Source organism: Poecilia mexicana, unplaced genomic scaffold, assembly GCF_051168715.1.
Source record: "Poecilia mexicana isolate PSO_F unplaced genomic scaffold, ASM5116871v1 scaffold_22, whole genome shotgun sequence".
Classification (NCBI taxonomy): Eukaryota; Metazoa; Chordata; class Actinopteri; order Cyprinodontiformes; family Poeciliidae; genus Poecilia; species Poecilia mexicana.
This window is the reverse complement of record NW_028263391.1, coordinates 13,367,647-13,385,371: the sequence shown is the minus strand read 5'-3', so window position 1 is coordinate 13,385,371 and position 17,725 is coordinate 13,367,647. Positions and strand designations below refer to the sequence as shown.

Genomic DNA, 17,725 nt, shown 5'->3' with positions numbered 1-17,725 from the left:
TTCATCTTTGTGGAACCTTTTATTGATGTTTGTGAAACGACAAACTGGGGGCACTTAAAATGTTGTTTTTGTATCACGGCTATCTAAACAGCCTTGAATTGAGACAAGCATGAAAACTGTAAAATATAAAATGGCTTAGACTGTTTAAATATTCTTTTCCAAACTTCCTGAACTTCAGTCTTTTTGTAAAGATGTTATTAGGTTTTGTGAATCTAGCTCAAGTTGTACAGTCTACAGCGATCTCTATGTTTGGTACCTGGGGATAATACCAGTACTTAAGCAAGTGAGTAAAATAAATAAAAATTATTTATACAGCACGAGTTCAAAGTGAGCATGCAGACAAAGTGATTTACAAAAAGAGTAGCCCAAGAACATACAACGTACAATGCCGACAAAAAAACAAAGACAAACACAACACAGTCAAAAATGCATTTTACAAAAACCCACTAAAGCTTTTAATAAAAATATTTTTAGCTGGTTTTTAAAGGTATCCACAGAGTCCAAAACTATACAGGCAGTGCATTTCCACAGTCTGGGCGACAACAGCTTGGAAAGATCAGTCTCCTTGAGTTCTGATGCAGATGTGCAGAGGACCACAAAAAGGCTCTGATTCAGTAACTTCAGAACATGGGGAGAGGCCTATCTTTAAATCAAATCAACAATAGGCGAAGAAGCTTGTCCGTGTAAAGCTCAGAAGGTTCAGAATAACATTTTAAAGTAAAACGTTGATCTGACTGGCAGCCAGTGTAGCAACTAAAAAACATAGGGTATATGAGTTCCTCTGGTTGAGCTCAACAATAGTCTCTGCAGTTTTGAACAACCTGAAGAGCAGCCAGCCCCTTCTTCCTGAGCAAGTAAAAAGGACATTACAATAGTCCAGTTGAGATAAAGGAATGAATTATCATCTTAAAGTTACTTGTTGACATCATTATTCTAAGCTTTGAGATCCTCAAATAGAAATAGAAAAATAAACAGTTTTTAATCATCTGCTTAATTGATGCTCAATGGTAAAAAGCCTACTTAAAAATAAAACCTAAGTCTCTGAGTGTCTCCAAGTCCTAAAACAGATTACCGTTTGGAGTGGTCAACAAAATTTCAAATTTGCCTGGTTGTAGCTGGAAGTAATTTTTTTTTTTTTTTTTTTAACAATTGCCTAATGTTTAAGTGATTATTAAAGAAGACAATTTCTGAAACTCAGGGATTAAATGAGGAGTATAAAAAACATCATCAATGACAACATGAGAACCGTTACAAAGGTACTTAATGACATGAAAAAGCAACAGGTCCCAGCATGTAGCCAAGAGGAACTCCATGAAACTCGGTTTAGATCCAGACATAATCTAGTTTGCAGACACACTAAAACTCCTGCCAGACTTCCCAACCGGATCCCTCAGTCTGTGTCAAAACCTGAGGAGAGATCTAACAAGTCCAGGGTGGTGTATTCCCCAAAATCTATTATTATCATAATAGCACTGGTAACTTTGAAAAGTTCTGTTACCGTGGAATAAAATTTACGAACACCAGTTTGAAGGCAGCCATAAAAGACATTTTTTCCCCACTTGGCTGTAAGTTGGGCAGCAAAAGCCTTTTGAAAAAGCTTTGACATAAAAGGGGGTTTGGAAAAAGGCCTATAGGTTTTATGTAATGTTGGATCCAAGTTGGGGTTATTTAAGTTTTTGTTCAACAATGGCACGTTTGAAAAAGATGAGGAACACCCAGTCAGAAGGGTAACATTAAAACCCCTAACAACCCAAAAAAGACCAATGACATAAAAAATATAGGGCCTCTATTTCTTCAAAATAATGACGGTTAAAAGCTGTCCCCCCAAAGCCAAAACAATGAATCAGAAATCTACTTTATGGAAAAAAAAAAGTATTTTACCTACAATAAAAAGGTGAGAAATTGAGTGCACAAATGGATGCTGTTGAAAGAAAAAGAACGCGATCTCTAAATTTTCAAGAAATTCTAGTTTGCTCTTTGTTTGTGTACACTTTCCTCTTTTATGTATTTGAACATTTTCACTCTCTTAAAAACCTAAAGAAAGAGTGAAAAAATAAAAATAAACATGTTTGGATTCATGGAAACTACAAAAGATAGAATTAGATTCTTCCTTATTTTTAAGAATATATTAAATATCTCTTCTTTCATCCCTGTGAGCGCAAAGGAGGGAATAACTAATCACAGTGTTTATACAAGAATTTATACAAGAACTGCTACTGACTGAAGTTTTCTTCGTCCTGCCTGGTGCTGCATTCCTGTAGCTATTTTCCTGCTGATAAAACCAGTAAAAGTGGTTCCCTTAAGTATTTAAGAGAATAACAAAATAGGATGATCCCTTCTAAATGAAACATGGTTATTACTTTTTTTTTACACAGATTCATGTATGACTATTTGCTGTATCTCTGGAAATTTGTAAAAGTGACACTTTCTACGCAAACTGCAAACACAAACTGTATCTCCTCCGTGGAACATAATGAGACATGTCGCTTTCTTATTCGGCTCGCTGGCCACTTATCACAACTTTACAACCCTTGATCAGTCACATGCTAATGAAGTGGCGATTATGAAGAATTACAGTATTTACAGCCTGATAACACATGTACTCACGGCCTGTCACCAGTTCCCATATCCTAAGTACAGGGCTAATGGCCGTGTAATTGACTCACTAAAACCTTCACCTTGTTGTTGTAGATTACTGAGTTATCGGAGGCTTCTTGATCTCGTCGTCATCCTCCATTTGAGTGTCAGGGTTGGCGTTGTCTGCGCTCTCAGACTCATCCCCAGTCTTCTCACCACAGCAGCCTTTTTTGAGGAGGGCGTTAAGCCGCTCCAGGATGTCAATGGTGTGGTTGATGAGCAGAGCGAGCCAAGCCAGGCCGAAGAATATCCACGAGGCCATGAGGACGCTGTACCAGTCAGGGTAGTTTTTGTCTGGATTACTATCTGGAAAGCACACACCAAAGAATCGTGTCTTTGTGCCAATCAAGAATAAAAGTTAAGACAGTCAGCGGGTGTTTGGGATTTAGGGCTGTGCTGTACCTGCTACGAAATCCCCAAAACCAATGGTGCTGAGGGTGATGAAGCAGTAGTAGATGGCCTGGGAGTAGGTCCAGCCCTCTTGCTGCTGGAACACAAGCATGGGCATGATGAAGAACAGGACGGTGCCACAGATGTAGCAAAACAGGTGGACAAAAAACCGGGTGCACCCCTGCAGTTTTACCAGGGAGAGAGAGAGAGAGCAGTGATGTTGGTCACACTCCAAAGAACAAAACAAGACAAAACAAAAACAATACTTACTTCGTCCTCATCACTTGCTTACCTTTCGTCCAGATTTGCCTTCCAGGAAGTCTGAGACATTTCTCTCCAATGCGAGCATGTACTTGCCCACTCTGTTGAGCACCACTACGTTGAGAGGAATCCCAAAGAGTGCAAAGAAGACGCAAAAGATCTGACCAGTTGTTGTGCTGGGGCTCATGTTCCCATAACCTGTTAAAAAAAAAAATAAAAATAAAAATAATAATAATAATAATAAAACACATTATAATATCTCACTGTTTGGTGGCAGATGAACTGTTTTAGCTTCATCTATGTAAATATGAATAATTAAAAATAACATTACCCTATAGACTGATGCCATGTACCAAGCCCATACCACCAACACCCCAACATCGTCCTTAGCTCATGGCATTAGGTGTGCACTATGGCCAGACATCTGGTCTCATTTAACATGCTGGTGGAGCTACTGGGTTTCAGACATTACTCGGAGTTTTGCAAAGTCTGACCTTGGAGTGAATTTGCTGGGAGGTTCGTTCTTGGGAAGACTGTGTCCTTTAATGCCTTACAAAACCATAAATGTCCCTTGAACTTTTTTTTATTTTATTTTGTCATGTCATGACCACAAAGTACAATATATTTCACTGAGACATTTTGGGATAGGCCAACACAAAGCCTTTTATTTTAAGTGGATTGCCATTTTCTTGGAAAGGTTTGCAATTATGACATACTCCTTCCATTTTTGGATAATGGATTGAACAGCGCTCTGCGAGATGTTCAAAGTTTGGGATATTGTTTTATAACGTAGCCCTGTTTCAACCTCCCCCACAACGTTATCCCTGACCTGTCTGCTGTGATCCTGGGTCTGCATGGTGCTGTTTATGTACCAGTGTTGACATTCATGGCAAAAAAAAAAAAAGAAAAAAGAAAAAAAGCAAAGACGGTGGTTCCCAAACCTCGTCCTCAAGTATCCCTTTCCTGCATGTTTTAAAAAAACATTCAGGGCATTTTGGGGTATTTTAGGACCAGTTTGAGAATCATGAGGTAAGGCATGTTAACACTTTTCAAAGGACTAGGATTTTTTTTTTCTGCTTGAGAATAATCTTGAATAGCAAACTCTAAATTGGTTAGAAAAAGTCTTAGAACCCTTGTAAATGGGCACCAACCTTTGTACATTCTTGACGATTATTTTACTGCTGTCTTTTCACTTTGGTATCGTGTTGACACTCATCTTGTTTGTGTTCTACGGCAGCAAATTAAACCAAAACTGGCTTTATTGAGATGTCCATAGTACTTATGATCAGTTTAAAGCTGCTAACTTCCTAAATTAAATTCTATGGAAACTGTTCCTGCAAATGTAGCTGTAAATATGACTTGAGTTCCTTTTCTGCCTCTGTTGGTTAATCCCCTTCAGTAAGAGCTTAAGACATTAAATTGCAAGATCTTCACTATGAGGGTAAATAGAAGTAAACATTAGAAATAGAATAAATAAAATAATTATTAAATATGTTATAATACCAGTGCATAGCTGGCCCAGCCTTTAACTACTACTCTAGCTGTGCTCAGATAGCTAATAGTCTTGGCAGAGTGAATCAAACATAATCATCTAGGCACGCTGTTTATCGTTATGACCTTCTTTTGTGATTAGATATCATTTTCAAAATTAGGTTGATATGTAACTGGACCGGTTATCATTTTCAGCAAGTCATACTTCACAGGAAGCGTGTAAAAATATGTGACCCTGACCTATAGTTGTGACCACAGTGGCAGCAAACACAGCCGAGCTGGTGAATTTCCAGAAGCCGTCTGTGGTTTGGTTGCCTTTCAAACTCAGACCAGCTTTTGATGCCTCTTGAACAACCTAAAAGAGAGAGAAAAAAAGGGAAAGCTGGTATTTTCTACGGTTTACATTTATCAATATAAAATGTGTCTATTGAACAGGGGTCAGACTTTATTAACCGCATGCGACTCCTTTACACAGCAATCTATTCTACTTTTAGAACAACTTGGAGCTATTCTGGCCAATAAATCACTGCAATCAGCATTACACAGGAGAATATCTTCTCACCTCTGTGATCAAAGTTCAGCATCAAGGTGAGATATTAAAAATACTGCAAACAACAGGCTCAAAGTTTGCAACGCTTTGCGTGAAGCGATATAAAGGTCACGCACCAGTGGCTTTACAAGTAAATACGCAGGGAATTAACTTAAATCTTAGACTTTTGTTCTTCCTCTTTACAAATTTAGCTGGATTTGCTTTAAGACAATGCAAATCATCGTCTCTCTATTACTGAGTGGCAGAACATTCTGGTCAATAGTTTAGAGTCATAACATGAATTTGAACAGACGCCAAAGTTGCGGGTGCTTCTTAGGTGTTTCAATAAATGCCGTGGTTCTCCTAACAGAACACGGAGAACTTTTGTGGCCGATCAACGCCTTCCAGATTTGACTCATGTAGGCAAAGCAGAGTTAAAAGTTTCCACAAGCCATTTGCATGAAAAAGGGGTTGCCTGTTTGTTATTACATGCTTTTTTCCTTTTCTTTGTTGCTTAGATTTGACATCAAATCAGACAATCACGTTTGAAAAATCCGTGCCTGCTCCCGAACTTCTACTGCAAATTTCTTCTTAATTTTCCCCAAATTTTTAAAAGGCTCAAACTAAAATTCAAAATGTCATGTGAGATTTATTTTAGCTCAACAAAAACCTATTTTTGACACCCCAATAAAATCTAATTTTTCCTATGAAGACATTTCCTTTAATTGATTCAACTTTCAACTCTGTTATGAATTATATTAAAACAAATGATTCCATCGCGCACAGAAATATTGCAGTGTGTGGTATCCTCGTACCTTAGAAATAAGACGTGGACATCTAGTATTTTTATCATGCTCCTTTAAGCTTATTTTGTATTTCACAGGATGAATCACTCCATTGGGATTCAATTGAGTAAAGCTAATGGGTATTTTAATGATTTATTAGATGAAGGGATTGGACACCTGCTGCTTTGCATTTTGCTGGATCATAAACACCTGACTCGGTGTCTGTGTTTTTTTTTTTCAAACTGGCTTTAGTATCTAAAGTATCACTTTTCTGCAATGTGGATTTATCTCCTTTGCAAAGTCTTTCTCAATACAGGACAGTGGTGCATTGTCCTGTATTGAGATGTTTAGTAAGTTATAAGCCAAATATCTGTAATCACTTGTTTTCAGTGCAGTTTAGGCATCCCTCTTAGTTCTAGCTTCTATCCCCAAGCCAAAAGAACATATCAACTTTTGCAGGTTTCCAGGAAAACCAGTGGTTCTCTTTGGTGCATCTGGTCAAGAGTTTGTAGCTTGACTAAGTTAAAAAGAAGCATCCTGCTGAACCAAACATGGCTCAGAAGGTGAAAAAGTTGCCTTAGTGGTTGAATGTGTCTCCACCTTACTCCTGCTAGCGGTACTGAGGGATTAAATAAAACAGAAGTTATAGAAATTGTTTTGAAAGCTAACCGAATGTCATGGGCTGTATTATTTGAAGTAATTGGTTTGCTGCTTAGGTGAGTCTTTTTTATTTTTGTCTGTTTCAGTAATCACACACTTGTGTCTCTGAAACTCCACTATCTATCGCGCTGTTCAAGGGTGCACTTGTCGTTAAAATGAAGCCAGACTTGATGATTCTTTAAGTGTTTTTTGAACATGTACCCAAAGTAAATATAGATCATTACTGAAAACTGAGGTTCAATTTTGATCTCTTTACCCGCCACAGACAAAAGACCAAGATAAATATACCTGAGAAATCTAAACTGGAACATCATCATAGAAAATTTGGATTAGCAGTTCTGCAGAGAAAACATTATGATTTTAGGTTTCAGGACTAACGAGTAAAGTAGCTACGTTTGTTTAGAAGATAAAATGTCTCATGACACCCCAATTTTTTATGACACACATCCCCAAACACACTTTTAATGTGCTCTCAGATGTAAAAGCACAAAACACCTCACCAGGACTGAATTACTGTGCGGCTGTACGGCTTCTTAGGGTTCAGAATGGGCTCTACGTGTCTTTATAATAACCTCATTACTGTGTAACAACCAAGACTGTCAATGTATTCAGGAACACAGCGGATTCCAGTTTGCTTTTGCATCAATAGGACCCTCACTTACTTACAGGTTATTAATAAACTGCGATGCTGGACGGTTTTACCCAGATTCTTCCGTCCCAAAACCATCTAAACATGGAGCCAATTGTTTACATTTTTGCTGTCTTCCCAGTCATCTGATGCATATCATAGCATGTCTGATGGCAGAGAGTTTATGGTTCTAGACTTGAATTATTTTTTGAGCAAACATGTCTCCTCTTAATTCTTAATGATAAAATGAAGGTTTCTAGTTAAGGGCTACCGGAGAGTTTAAAGGTCACCCAACTGCAATTTAAATAAAATTAAAATCTGATGGCAAAACATACAAATTCTTTATTTTTTTATTTTGGTTTTCTGTTTCATGGTGGATTCATCTGCATTAAATGTAATCAATATTTATGAATCGCATACAGACCTACTGTAGCTACATGTTAAAATCTACTAAGCAAATGACACAAAAGTGTGTAAGTTTATAATTTTTTTATAGAATCATAATAGGCTGTGATCCATTATGAGTGTAGAGATATCTTAAAGGAAAAGTGATCTTGATTGATTTATCCATGTATGTATCAATTAGGAGTTTACATGTCAACGTTATACTTTATATTATTTTAACTAATCCATTTAATTATATTCAGACTTCTGAGTACCTTACCTGAGCCACTTCCTCCAGACCTTCTTGGTTCAAGCAGCTGTACGTCATTAGCAGCCTCTGTTTGTTAAGGAGCAACTGGGAGAGATCCTTCCTTCCAAGATCTCCTTCCAGTTTCCAGAAAATCACACCACCAACCAGCACATAGGCCACATAAATCAAACCAAGCATGAGAATGGATGGCACCCGGGCCAGATTGAACATCTCCTTCACTTCCATGTTGGCCTGGCAGTCCGAACGTTGACGTCCAGTTTTAGGTCGGAGCCTCAGCCTCTGCAGTCAAGTGCAGAGAGTAGAGAGGGTTTACCTGGCGGACTCACATCACAGGCAAATGAACCTTCCCAGAGCACTACTGTTTGAATCACTTCACTGGCCTGACATGCAAATCCAGAGGAGCAAAGCAAGATAAGGGAGACACGGCAGCACGAGCAGGAATGTACAATGTCTTGGAAAAACTAAGAAATGCACATCGCTTTAAAGTTTCTCACATTTTGTCAGCTTAGAACCAAAATCTTTAATGGGAAGTTTGAGATTTTGTGTGATAACACAGTCTTTTTAAAGATGATACGCCTTAATAAAAATAAATAAATAAAAAAAATAAAAAAAAGATAGTACCATCAACTGTCTTCAGAAGTCCCCTAATAAGTAAACAGAGTCCACCAGTATGTGATTTAATCTTGGAATATATCTAGCTGTTTATTTCAGTCTCTAGCTCTGCAAAGCTGATAGCGATACATCCTAAAAACCTAAACCAGTTTGATCCAATGCACTGAAAGGTTGTTTTGAAAAGTATTGATTTGTCAGGAATGAAGACATATGGATGCGACATATTTCAGATTTTTATTTCTAATGCACCCTGCGTCCTCTTCCTTCGACTCCATCGTTGTGCAACACTTTAATGTTGGTCAAAAACATGAAAGTTTGTGATTGCAACGTGACAAATTGTGGAATTTCTATAACTTCTGTCTGCACAGCGTCTTGAATGAACGTCGGATGTGTGTATTTAGTGTTTTCAATTTTGCCTTCTGAAAAACATAAGGCAGTGTCAGGTGAGGGTCATCCTCTCTTTTTTCCACCTCGTATCACCATCTTGATTAATGTGTTGGTTTAAGATAGCCGTCCGTGCTCAATTCTCCCGTTAGCACACAAGCACAGATGTGGACTGACATCAATGAACACACAGAAAACACCCCCCCCCCCCCCCACACACACACACACACACTATGTGACACGGTGTCATGAAATAACAGCCCAGATCTGAGCTTCCTGTTTGAACATCTAATCATACGTGTGGGAATCAGAAGAGAACAAGGAGAAGATAAACACCAATCATATAATGGAAAAAAAGAGATGATCCCCAATCAAGCAGACTTTCACACTGAGGTAGAACACAATATATCACCAAAATATGTATGTATTAAAACTTCTGTTGCCTCGTCTTGTATTAAGAGAGATCTTAGAGAGAGAAAACCAAAACAACATTCAATAAAGTATTAACCTGCAGAATAATATTACTTGAAATAATTTTAAAGTCCATTGTCAGATCTTTGATGTGACTTCTAATTTACTGGAGGAAACGTCCTCATCCTCTTCTTTGTGCTTCTTAAAACCCGGGTGAGTCAGGATAACCAGGTTCTCCATGATCCTCACTCCCATGTTGACGATAAGCGCGAGCCAAGCAAGCGCGAAGATGATCCAAATGCCCGCAAGGCAGCGGTACAGGGAGATGTACTCCTTCCCTGGGTCGGTGCCTTTAAGCAAAAACATGTAAGAACGCGTTAAGTGAGTTTGTCTGAGTTCACAGCGCACTTTAATCTTCCAACACCTCGCTGACTTATGCAACAGAGTGAGACCTGGGAGCTTTAGGTAGACAGAGGCGACCGCTGCAGCCTTTCTAGCACATTAGTGGCTTGATTGTGGTCTCTACTCACCCACTACATAATCTCCAAAACCAATGGTGCTGAGGGTAATGAAGGCAAAGTAGAAGGCCTCTCCAAACGTCCAGCCTTCCACATAACTGAACAGAAGAGGAGGGATGACGAGAAACAGCAGGCTGCCGGTGATGAAGAACAAACTGACTGCCAGGGCTTCCACGGCTTTCTGGGAGAGAAAACAAAACCTCTTTATTTAGCCAATATATGCGACCATCAGTTATACGCCGCATTGCAGAATAAAGAGAACCATGTCGGAACCTTGTGAGGAACAACCGCCACCATTCCCGTCTCTAGTCGGCCCAGATGAATGGTCAGACACTTGCCCATTTGTTTCAGGAAAGCCAGGTTCAGAGGAATACCACAGAGTGCGTAAAACACACAAAACACCTGACCGGACACGGTGCTCGGGGAGAGGTTTCCGTAACCTGTGAACCAGACAAGTGAGACGTAATGAAGCATCATATTTTACAACAACTGGAGCTGAAAGGGTAAAACATCGATCTACCAATGGTTGTGACGACAGTGCCTGCAAAAAAGAAGGAGCTGCTGAAATCCCAGTTGCTGGGGTTGGTTGAGTTGCCTGAGGGGTTCACTCCCTTTTCCCAGGCATATAAAATCACCTGCAGACAGGGTAACATGCACATTACGACATAAATCACCAATGACTGATAGGCTTCAACAGAAATATTCTTGCAGAGCCAAACTTAGCTTTAGTTGTGAAGCTAAAACTTAATCTTTTTTTTTTTTTTTAATCTACAATGAGTTTTACATTAATTTCCTTTGGAATAAAGTAATGATTTAGCTGAACCAGGTAAAATATTTTCTCAGTTTATCCGATTTAATGTTAGATAACCCCATATTTGTCAGGGTAAATTATATCAGACTTATTTAAATATTTGTTTTTCAATCAGCAAGACTTACACAACTGAAGGTAAAAAAAGATAAAATATATATATATATATATATATATATATATATATATATATATATATATATATATATATATATATATATATATATATATATATATATATATAATACTTTTTTAAAAGGTAACCAATGACTAGTAATACTAAAAACAAATTATATAAAAGCATAAAAACTAAATAAAACTAAACAGGTAAGAAAAAAACAGGTAAAACATTGCCATTATTGTCAAGATGAATAAAGATAAGCCAATAGATTAGAAATTAATTAACATATTTTACTGTAATCATTTTTAAAATTAATTTTAACAGATCTTTTTGTGAGGGCAACCCCATTTAAATCCTTGAATTAAATCACTTTAAGGAAACTTTTTAAGGTCACCAGGGTAATGATTTTGTCAAATGTTATAAATTACGACACACTTATTGATCTTTCAAACCAGTTACTGTAAAACCATTTACTGTGATAAGCCTGACCTAATAATAAAATCGATTTTTCAGCTTTACAAAGCAAATGTACCAAACATTGACATAATGAATTAGTTCTATTTGTATAAGACTGAAGCCTTTGTCAACCACAAAGTGGAAAATAACTCTAAAACCATGCATTTTAACCTCTCCTAACCTAAAGAAATATTTCAGATTAATAATAATAATAATAATAATAATAATAATAATAATAATAATGGAAACCTGGACAAACTTCTCCAAGGCAGGACCATCCAAGCAGGTGTAATTAGCCAGGAAATGTAGTTTCTCCAGCTGGAAGTGGTTTCTGTTGTTGCTCTCGGCTTCTCTTTCCAGAATCTGGAAGATGACGGCCCCGATCAGCAGGTATGTGAAGTGGGCCAAAATTAAAAGTGCTGTCCAGTTCACTTTGACCCGAGCCAGGTGAAACCACGCCATTAACGTCCCCCTCCCCCACAGCACCAGTAAAAGACAAAAAATGATGGTGCTCAAGCTCAGAAAAAAACATAAAAGTACTTCTAAAAAAGAAGAGGAAGATTGAATTTCTATGTTAAGCACTTCTTGTGAAGTTCTCCAAATAGATGTCCTATTTCTTTAGAAAAAAGCATTCTTCTTAAAAAAAGAAATGAGGTATTTTGAAAAAAGCAGTCCTGCTTAACATCACAGTTGCTCAGGCTGATGTTGTATCTCTCTCTGAACGGCAACGTCTTCAGTCTGATTGGTCAGAGGAGCATGGGTGCTGATTTCTGGGTTACCGAGGTAACGGCCAAACTCTTTTCCTCAATTAGCGAGCGACATCTGCTCCCAAGCTTTCCCCTGTTTCCACTAATAAGGAAGCAGTGGCAGTATCTTGTCAGCAGAACAAAAGTTAATGTTTTACCTGCTTTCCATCTGACACCCTCAGATGTCGGTCTCCTACTTTGGGATCTAATTTTATAAATGTGAAATTAGTTATTGCAACCCTTGGTGTACGGAGTAGAAAGTAAATCTAGAGCAGTATTTATATCCTTTGATCTGATCACATTTTGTGTCAGTGCATCCAAGAATTTTAATGCATTTTATTTGATGCCTAAATAAAATACAGTCCAGCCGTCAATGGTCAGAAGCGAGGGCCGCTAAGGACTGTTGGAGAACGTTGGTGAACAGTAACACGAAGAGCAAGGAAAACAGCAGAGAGGTCAGGAATTAAGGCCTGCAGAAGTTTAATACGGGGGTTAGGATGTGAAACTACTGTACAATCCATCATTTATTGACGGGTCGACCACTAGCTGTGAACTCTACAAGCAATACCATAAGCTACATAAGGACACAGCAAACAAGTGGAAGAATTTTCTGATCAAATAAAACAAAAAAATCACAACTTTTCTCAGTACCTTAGCATATCAACCACAGTGAAACATGTTGTTGACAGCGTCATGCTCCAGAGGTGCGTTTCTTGAGTAGGGATGGGGAAGATGATCAATGAAAGAAGGAATTAGCTCTACAAAGGCAAGGTTAAGAAGAAAACTTGTTAGGCTGCAGAAGACTTGAGACTGAGGAAACAGTTCGCCTTGATGCCTGAAGGCGAACCCATATCGTTATTTATGGGAAATAACCATAAACCATACAGACAGAGCTACACTAGAAAGGTTCATATTAAAGCATGTGCTTGTTTTGAAATAGTCCAGTCAAAGTCCAGAAATTTAGAATCTGTGGAAACACTTAAAAACTGCTTTGCTTTGACTCTATCAAATGAGTGGTAAAAAACAAAAAAAAAACAAAAAAAACAGTCTCTACATGTTCAAAACTGGTAGGGACACGCCAGTTGCAGGTTTGCAGGTTTAAGTGCACTGATATGAGGCTCTGAAAAGCATTAGCAGAGCTGAGCTAAATACTGTATAAATACAAGGCATCATTTTAAAAATAAAATCTACATTAATACAAATTTAAAAACCTTGTGCTCTTTCGCTTTATGAATATGCACTATTTTTTTGACGATCTGTCACATAAAACACAAAAACACAAATAAATCACCCTGAAGGTTGTGATTTCAACTAGACAAAATCCCACGTATCAGAGGTTTTATCTGAGACCAAAGGTTTTCACTTTTATTCTCAGATGTAAGCCCGGATACATGTGGTATTTTGTCTAGCTCGTCTAATTCAGTTGCTTTACAAATTAACTTTTTAAAGTCTAACCAGTGTAAATGCTCAGTCTTTTTACAAGTCAGCTGGAAAAGCTTCTGCACGTTTTCCATCACATCTGGAACCGTTCGTTGTCACACGGGACGAGTTTGAACCTTTTCTTGAATATAAACCAAGAAACTAAGCACTTCAAAAACCTTTTTATAATGAAGATCTTTAGCATCATTGATAATCCTGGCATCATGTTGAAATGTGGCTGCAGTTTATTGCACCACCTGGCTACTGCTTAGAGACGTTCCAAATTATCCAAAAGAATTAAGATCCTTTTAAAGTGAAAATCGTTTCCTTTTTCTTAAGCGCCAACTGTGTTAAGCAGGTGACGGGTTTTTATTTCAGAATGTTTTCTAAGCCTTCTTTAATTTGAATAATGATGCCGGTATGGTCTCACCGTGATTAATTAGAACTTAGCTGGATTGCAGGAAATTTGGAAAACCTTATTTAGAGAGAAGGCAAATCTGACACTGCTAAAGTGTGCCTGCCTATTTTCCATAACCTTAAGATGCCTTCCTGTGACTGTGACCTCACCACTCTCTGTTTACAGCTAGTATTTTACTATGATGATCCTACCCAGTTGGTCAAAGACTACACCACACCCACAGCTGCAGCCTTAAACGACTCTGTGGGAGAGCACTGGGATGCAGCTACGCTAGTACATGAAAGGAGATAAGTCGCCTCGACTCAAGGCCACTATGGTCACTGCTAAGTCATAGCAGTGTAGATGAGCCTCATGTCTTGGATATGCTTCTTCTGCTGCCACAAGTCTCCACCACAAACCAAGTTTATATACGATTTCTTAGTATTTTGTAGATTTGGTTTTAAACTGTGTGAGTTAGGTCAAAAGAGCCGGGTATTGTTAGTTAAATGCCAGGATAATGACAGAATTTGTTTACTTTCTTCAAATGGTTTCTATGAGAAAGAGCAGAGGTGTGTAAGTATTTCGGATGACGGCTTTGTCAGCTTCTAATTTACAACATTTCAGTTAATTTGTGGCCCCACATGCAGATGAACCGGTGGGGCCACACAGAAAAATGCATTGTTTCCTTGTGTGACATGGGGGAAAAAAAAAAAAAAAAAAATCTGGATCAGCATGGATGGCATCAAAATTACTGGGAATACGTACCATTAAAGAATGATATTGCAATGTTATTTCTAAATATTGTGACAATACTGGTTGTGGTAAAAGCACATTTATCTCACACCTCTTCTTTTTCCATCATCATAATGCATATATCACTCTCCGTAAGCTTTCTGATAACAGTCACAAACATGCATTAAAAGTAAAAGGAAATGCAAATGGCTAAATATATTATCATCAGGCAGAATTTTAATGCATGGCGCCTTTAGTATTATAGCCCGATAAATATTTAATCCGTTAGGTAATTTGTGATTGCAATATTGCACATGTTCTTGTTGCAGTAGAGACCGTGAGTTGACATGGATGTGATTGGTTGTATATATAAATATTGGTTTATATTATAAATATACAAATTGAACACCGCCTTCTAGCTGATAGATGAGTGGATTTCTTCCATAAAGCATTGCATGCAGTCGTGGAAAAGGCGTTGACGTTACGGCGACGAGATGTAACAGATAGGACTTTAAAGGGTTGTCTTGGAGAAATATCCAAGGCAACGAAAGAGCCCAGAACTGAATGCAAAGTGTGCAACTTCTTGTCATCCGTCAAACAAATTAATGCAAAGCAATGCAAAATGTTGACAAGTTGTTTGAAAGGTATAGGTGGATCCAGAGTGGCTGGTTGGATCTTCTTCTCTGTGGCTTTAAGCAGAACAGCTGCAAAGATCTGAAGGACACAGCCGATTGCTTATTTTTGTGCGATGGCCTCAAGGTTTTCCCAGAATTTAAGAATAAATTTACCTAGTAATGGACCGTCTTCCTGAATTTTCTTTACGTGACATTTGTTTTTACACAGAAGAACCCCATTTGAAGTTGACAGTGAAAATTTTTCTAGGTAACTGTCCTGGTGACCTGAACAAGAAAATAGGATTAAAAAAGTCAACACATGGCACAGGTGCTATTTGTAGCATCGTAAAAGTATTTTTCTCTGAGGACAAAACTACAAAATATAAAAACTTTGTACCCTGGCAGTGACTTGTTTCCTATAGTGCAGGACAACAGCACAATGAAGTGATGGCTCAGGCATCTCACAGTTCCACTGCTTTTGCCTTAATTGTTTGGGCAAAGCAATGAAAAGCTTTATTATTCACACTACATCCCATAGTTTTATATTAATTTACATAAAAATTAATAGAGCAAACTCAGCTGGAAATATATAAAAAAGCACTTCTTTCTAAATGTTGAAACATCATGTCACCAATTAAAACGTTTCACGAGATTTCAACAAATACTGCGGCTCTTTTCTGGTTATTCTTCTGTCTTTTCTCTGTTGTTTTATTAGTAAAAGGGTTTAGATCAAACGTTAGACACAGTCTGTGGTTTATGCTGCTGTCCAGAATGAGAAAGCATGAGTGGTCTGTGGCAATACGAATTCCCAGACCATTCGTTTTGACTGGAAGTGATGATATGGCTCCTCGTTAGAACTTCACTTCACATCTTTACCGGGGCCTAAAATACACAAAACACAAACCTACTTGATTAGTGGCTATTATATCTAACACATCACAGACTTGACAGATAGCAACACTCCTCAGTTAGTTAAAAACTAAACTCAACTCAATTGTACCTCATTTAGACTGTTTTTTTTCTGTATTGTAAAAAAAAGTAGTCTAGCAGCTCAAGTAGCCTATGACCTCAGCTTCTCTGAATATCTGATGGCAAAATACAACACAGGGAAATCTGCTGTTGGCAAAGCAAACATCTACACAAAAGCTAAAACGGGAGAACCGACAAATCTATTGAGATGTGATTTCTCTGAGCAAATACTTCAAACTGTTCTTTATATAATCTTCTACATAAACACTGTTACAACCGTAAAATTAGAAAATGTAAAATGAATAGTAGAACTGAACACCTGGCAATACACAGTAGATTTAGGTTTAGGGTTTGCACCAAAACGCATTTAATCTGAAAATCAGCCAATAGGCCAATGGTGGCGCTGGGGGTGATGTCTCAAAACGTAGTCAGAGAATAATTAAATTGCTTAGATCAGGGTGTCAGACTTTAGTTTTCGAGGGCTGCTGTCCCGCAACATTTTGTCCAACACACCTGAATGCAAGGACAGAGACCCGTGGGTGAGGTGTGTGGGACCAGAGATGCATCTAGAAGTTGCTGAAGGCCTGGAGTTTAACAGCTGTGGCTTAGATCAAAGAGTATGCATGTGTCAGAAGGGCCACGCTGAAATCCAGTGGGGCAAAACCTGGAAAAACTCAAGTTTTTTTTTAAGGCACTGTATTGTCTGATGAACTCAAGCTCTTGAACGCTAACAAAACTTTGTGACACGTTGTAATTCATCACACCACTAGAGTGCAGTGTTGAGCACCCATTTTTGTGTGCAAGCTGCATTAGGCCTGTGTATATGACCATGTATTTGAAACATTTTAAGTCTCAATAAGAAGCAGAGCTGCTTTTGGGTTAGGGCTTTGGATTAGGACTAAGATGTGAGTTGAGTTTAGGGTTAGGCATGTACTGGCAGTGGTTCGGTTTAGGATAAGGGCCGGGTCTAGGCTATTGAAATGGATGAAAAAAATGGATGGAAGTCAATGCAAAATTCTACATGTGAGAGAATGTGTGTGTAGGTGTGCATGTGTGTGTGTGTGTGTTACCTATCCTGCTGAGGAGATTTTTCCGGGCAATAACAAAGGCCAGGATGTCAGAATCAACTTCCTGATCTCCAGTCAGTGGAATGGAAGAAGACGTGAGGGTTGTTGTGGAAAGGTCCCTGAAACGTACTTGTGGTTACTCCAACATGCCCAGGGTTGAAATTTGTCTTTTTAAAAAACGTGGTCATGTTTGTTTTGGAGAAGGCACAAAAACAAGTCTTCATGTGACCCCTGCATGAAACATGTAAACTGTTCACGGAGCAAAATTTAAAGCAGAAACTTTGACAGAGAACAGCTCCTTGTGTTTCAGAGCCTCGCTACAGAACAAAAGTGGGTCTGTGCTGCGAGTGCTTGTTTAAGAGGAAGCATATACATATTACAGCGAGTGTTTAACAGTGGCTGTAAAATGGAGCTTTCAGCATCTGGGTTAAAGCG

The 17,725-nt window shown here is 38.3% G+C and overlaps 3 protein-coding genes across 3 annotated transcripts in view; all 3 read right to left on the bottom strand.

Annotated features, from left to right (window-relative positions):
• On the bottom strand, window positions 1–8,876 carry kcnk17 (potassium channel, subfamily K, member 17). Its single transcript, XM_014974439.2, has 5 exons — window positions 8,046–8,876; window positions 5,020–5,134; window positions 3,320–3,486; window positions 3,040–3,208; window positions 1–2,943 (listed from the first exon to the last, which is right to left on the bottom strand). Exons 1-5 carry the CDS (start codon window positions 8,259–8,261, stop codon window positions 2,693–2,695), a joined length of 918 nt encoding a protein of 305 aa, XP_014829925.2. The 5' UTR covers window positions 8,262–8,876; the 3' UTR covers window positions 1–2,692.
• LOC106908367 (potassium channel, subfamily K, member 16-like) lies at window positions 8,864–13,422 on the bottom strand. The gene is given in 5 exon segments (XM_088002616.1): window positions 8,864–9,793; window positions 9,974–10,169; window positions 10,172–10,401; window positions 10,482–10,596; window positions 11,596–13,422. Coding segments are annotated over 5 exon segments (966 nt in total). The 5' UTR covers window positions 11,809–13,422; the 3' UTR covers window positions 8,864–9,581.
• Window positions 13,423–15,715: 2,293 nt separating this feature from the next.
• The window catches only part of kif6 (kinesin family member 6), a 55,306-nt gene continuing 53,296 nt past the window's right edge, over window positions 15,716–17,725 (bottom strand). The window contains exons 22-23 of the mRNA XM_088002501.1: window positions 17,294–17,409; window positions 15,716–16,136 (exon numbers count right to left, since the gene is read on the bottom strand). Of these exons, the coding sequence (XP_087858627.1) occupies window positions 16,114–16,136; window positions 17,294–17,409 (139 nt within the window). The 3' untranslated portion in view covers window positions 15,716–16,113. The remainder of the gene's footprint in view (window positions 16,137–17,293; window positions 17,410–17,725) is intronic.

Bases quoted from the DNA above. Each gene is read 5' to 3' on its own strand.
- kcnk17 (XM_014974439.2), bottom strand. From the start codon at position 8,261: ATGGAAGTGAAGGAGATGTTCAATCTGGCCCGGGTGCCATCCATTCTC. The intron at 5,135-8,045 runs GTAAGGTACTCA...TCTCTCTTTTAG, and splicing joins GTCTGGAGGAAGTGGCTCAG to GTTGTTCAAGAGGCATCAAA. The intron at 3,487-5,019 runs GTCAGGGTCACA...TTTTTTTAACAG, and splicing joins CACTGTGGTCACAACTATAG to GTTATGGGAACATGAGCCCC.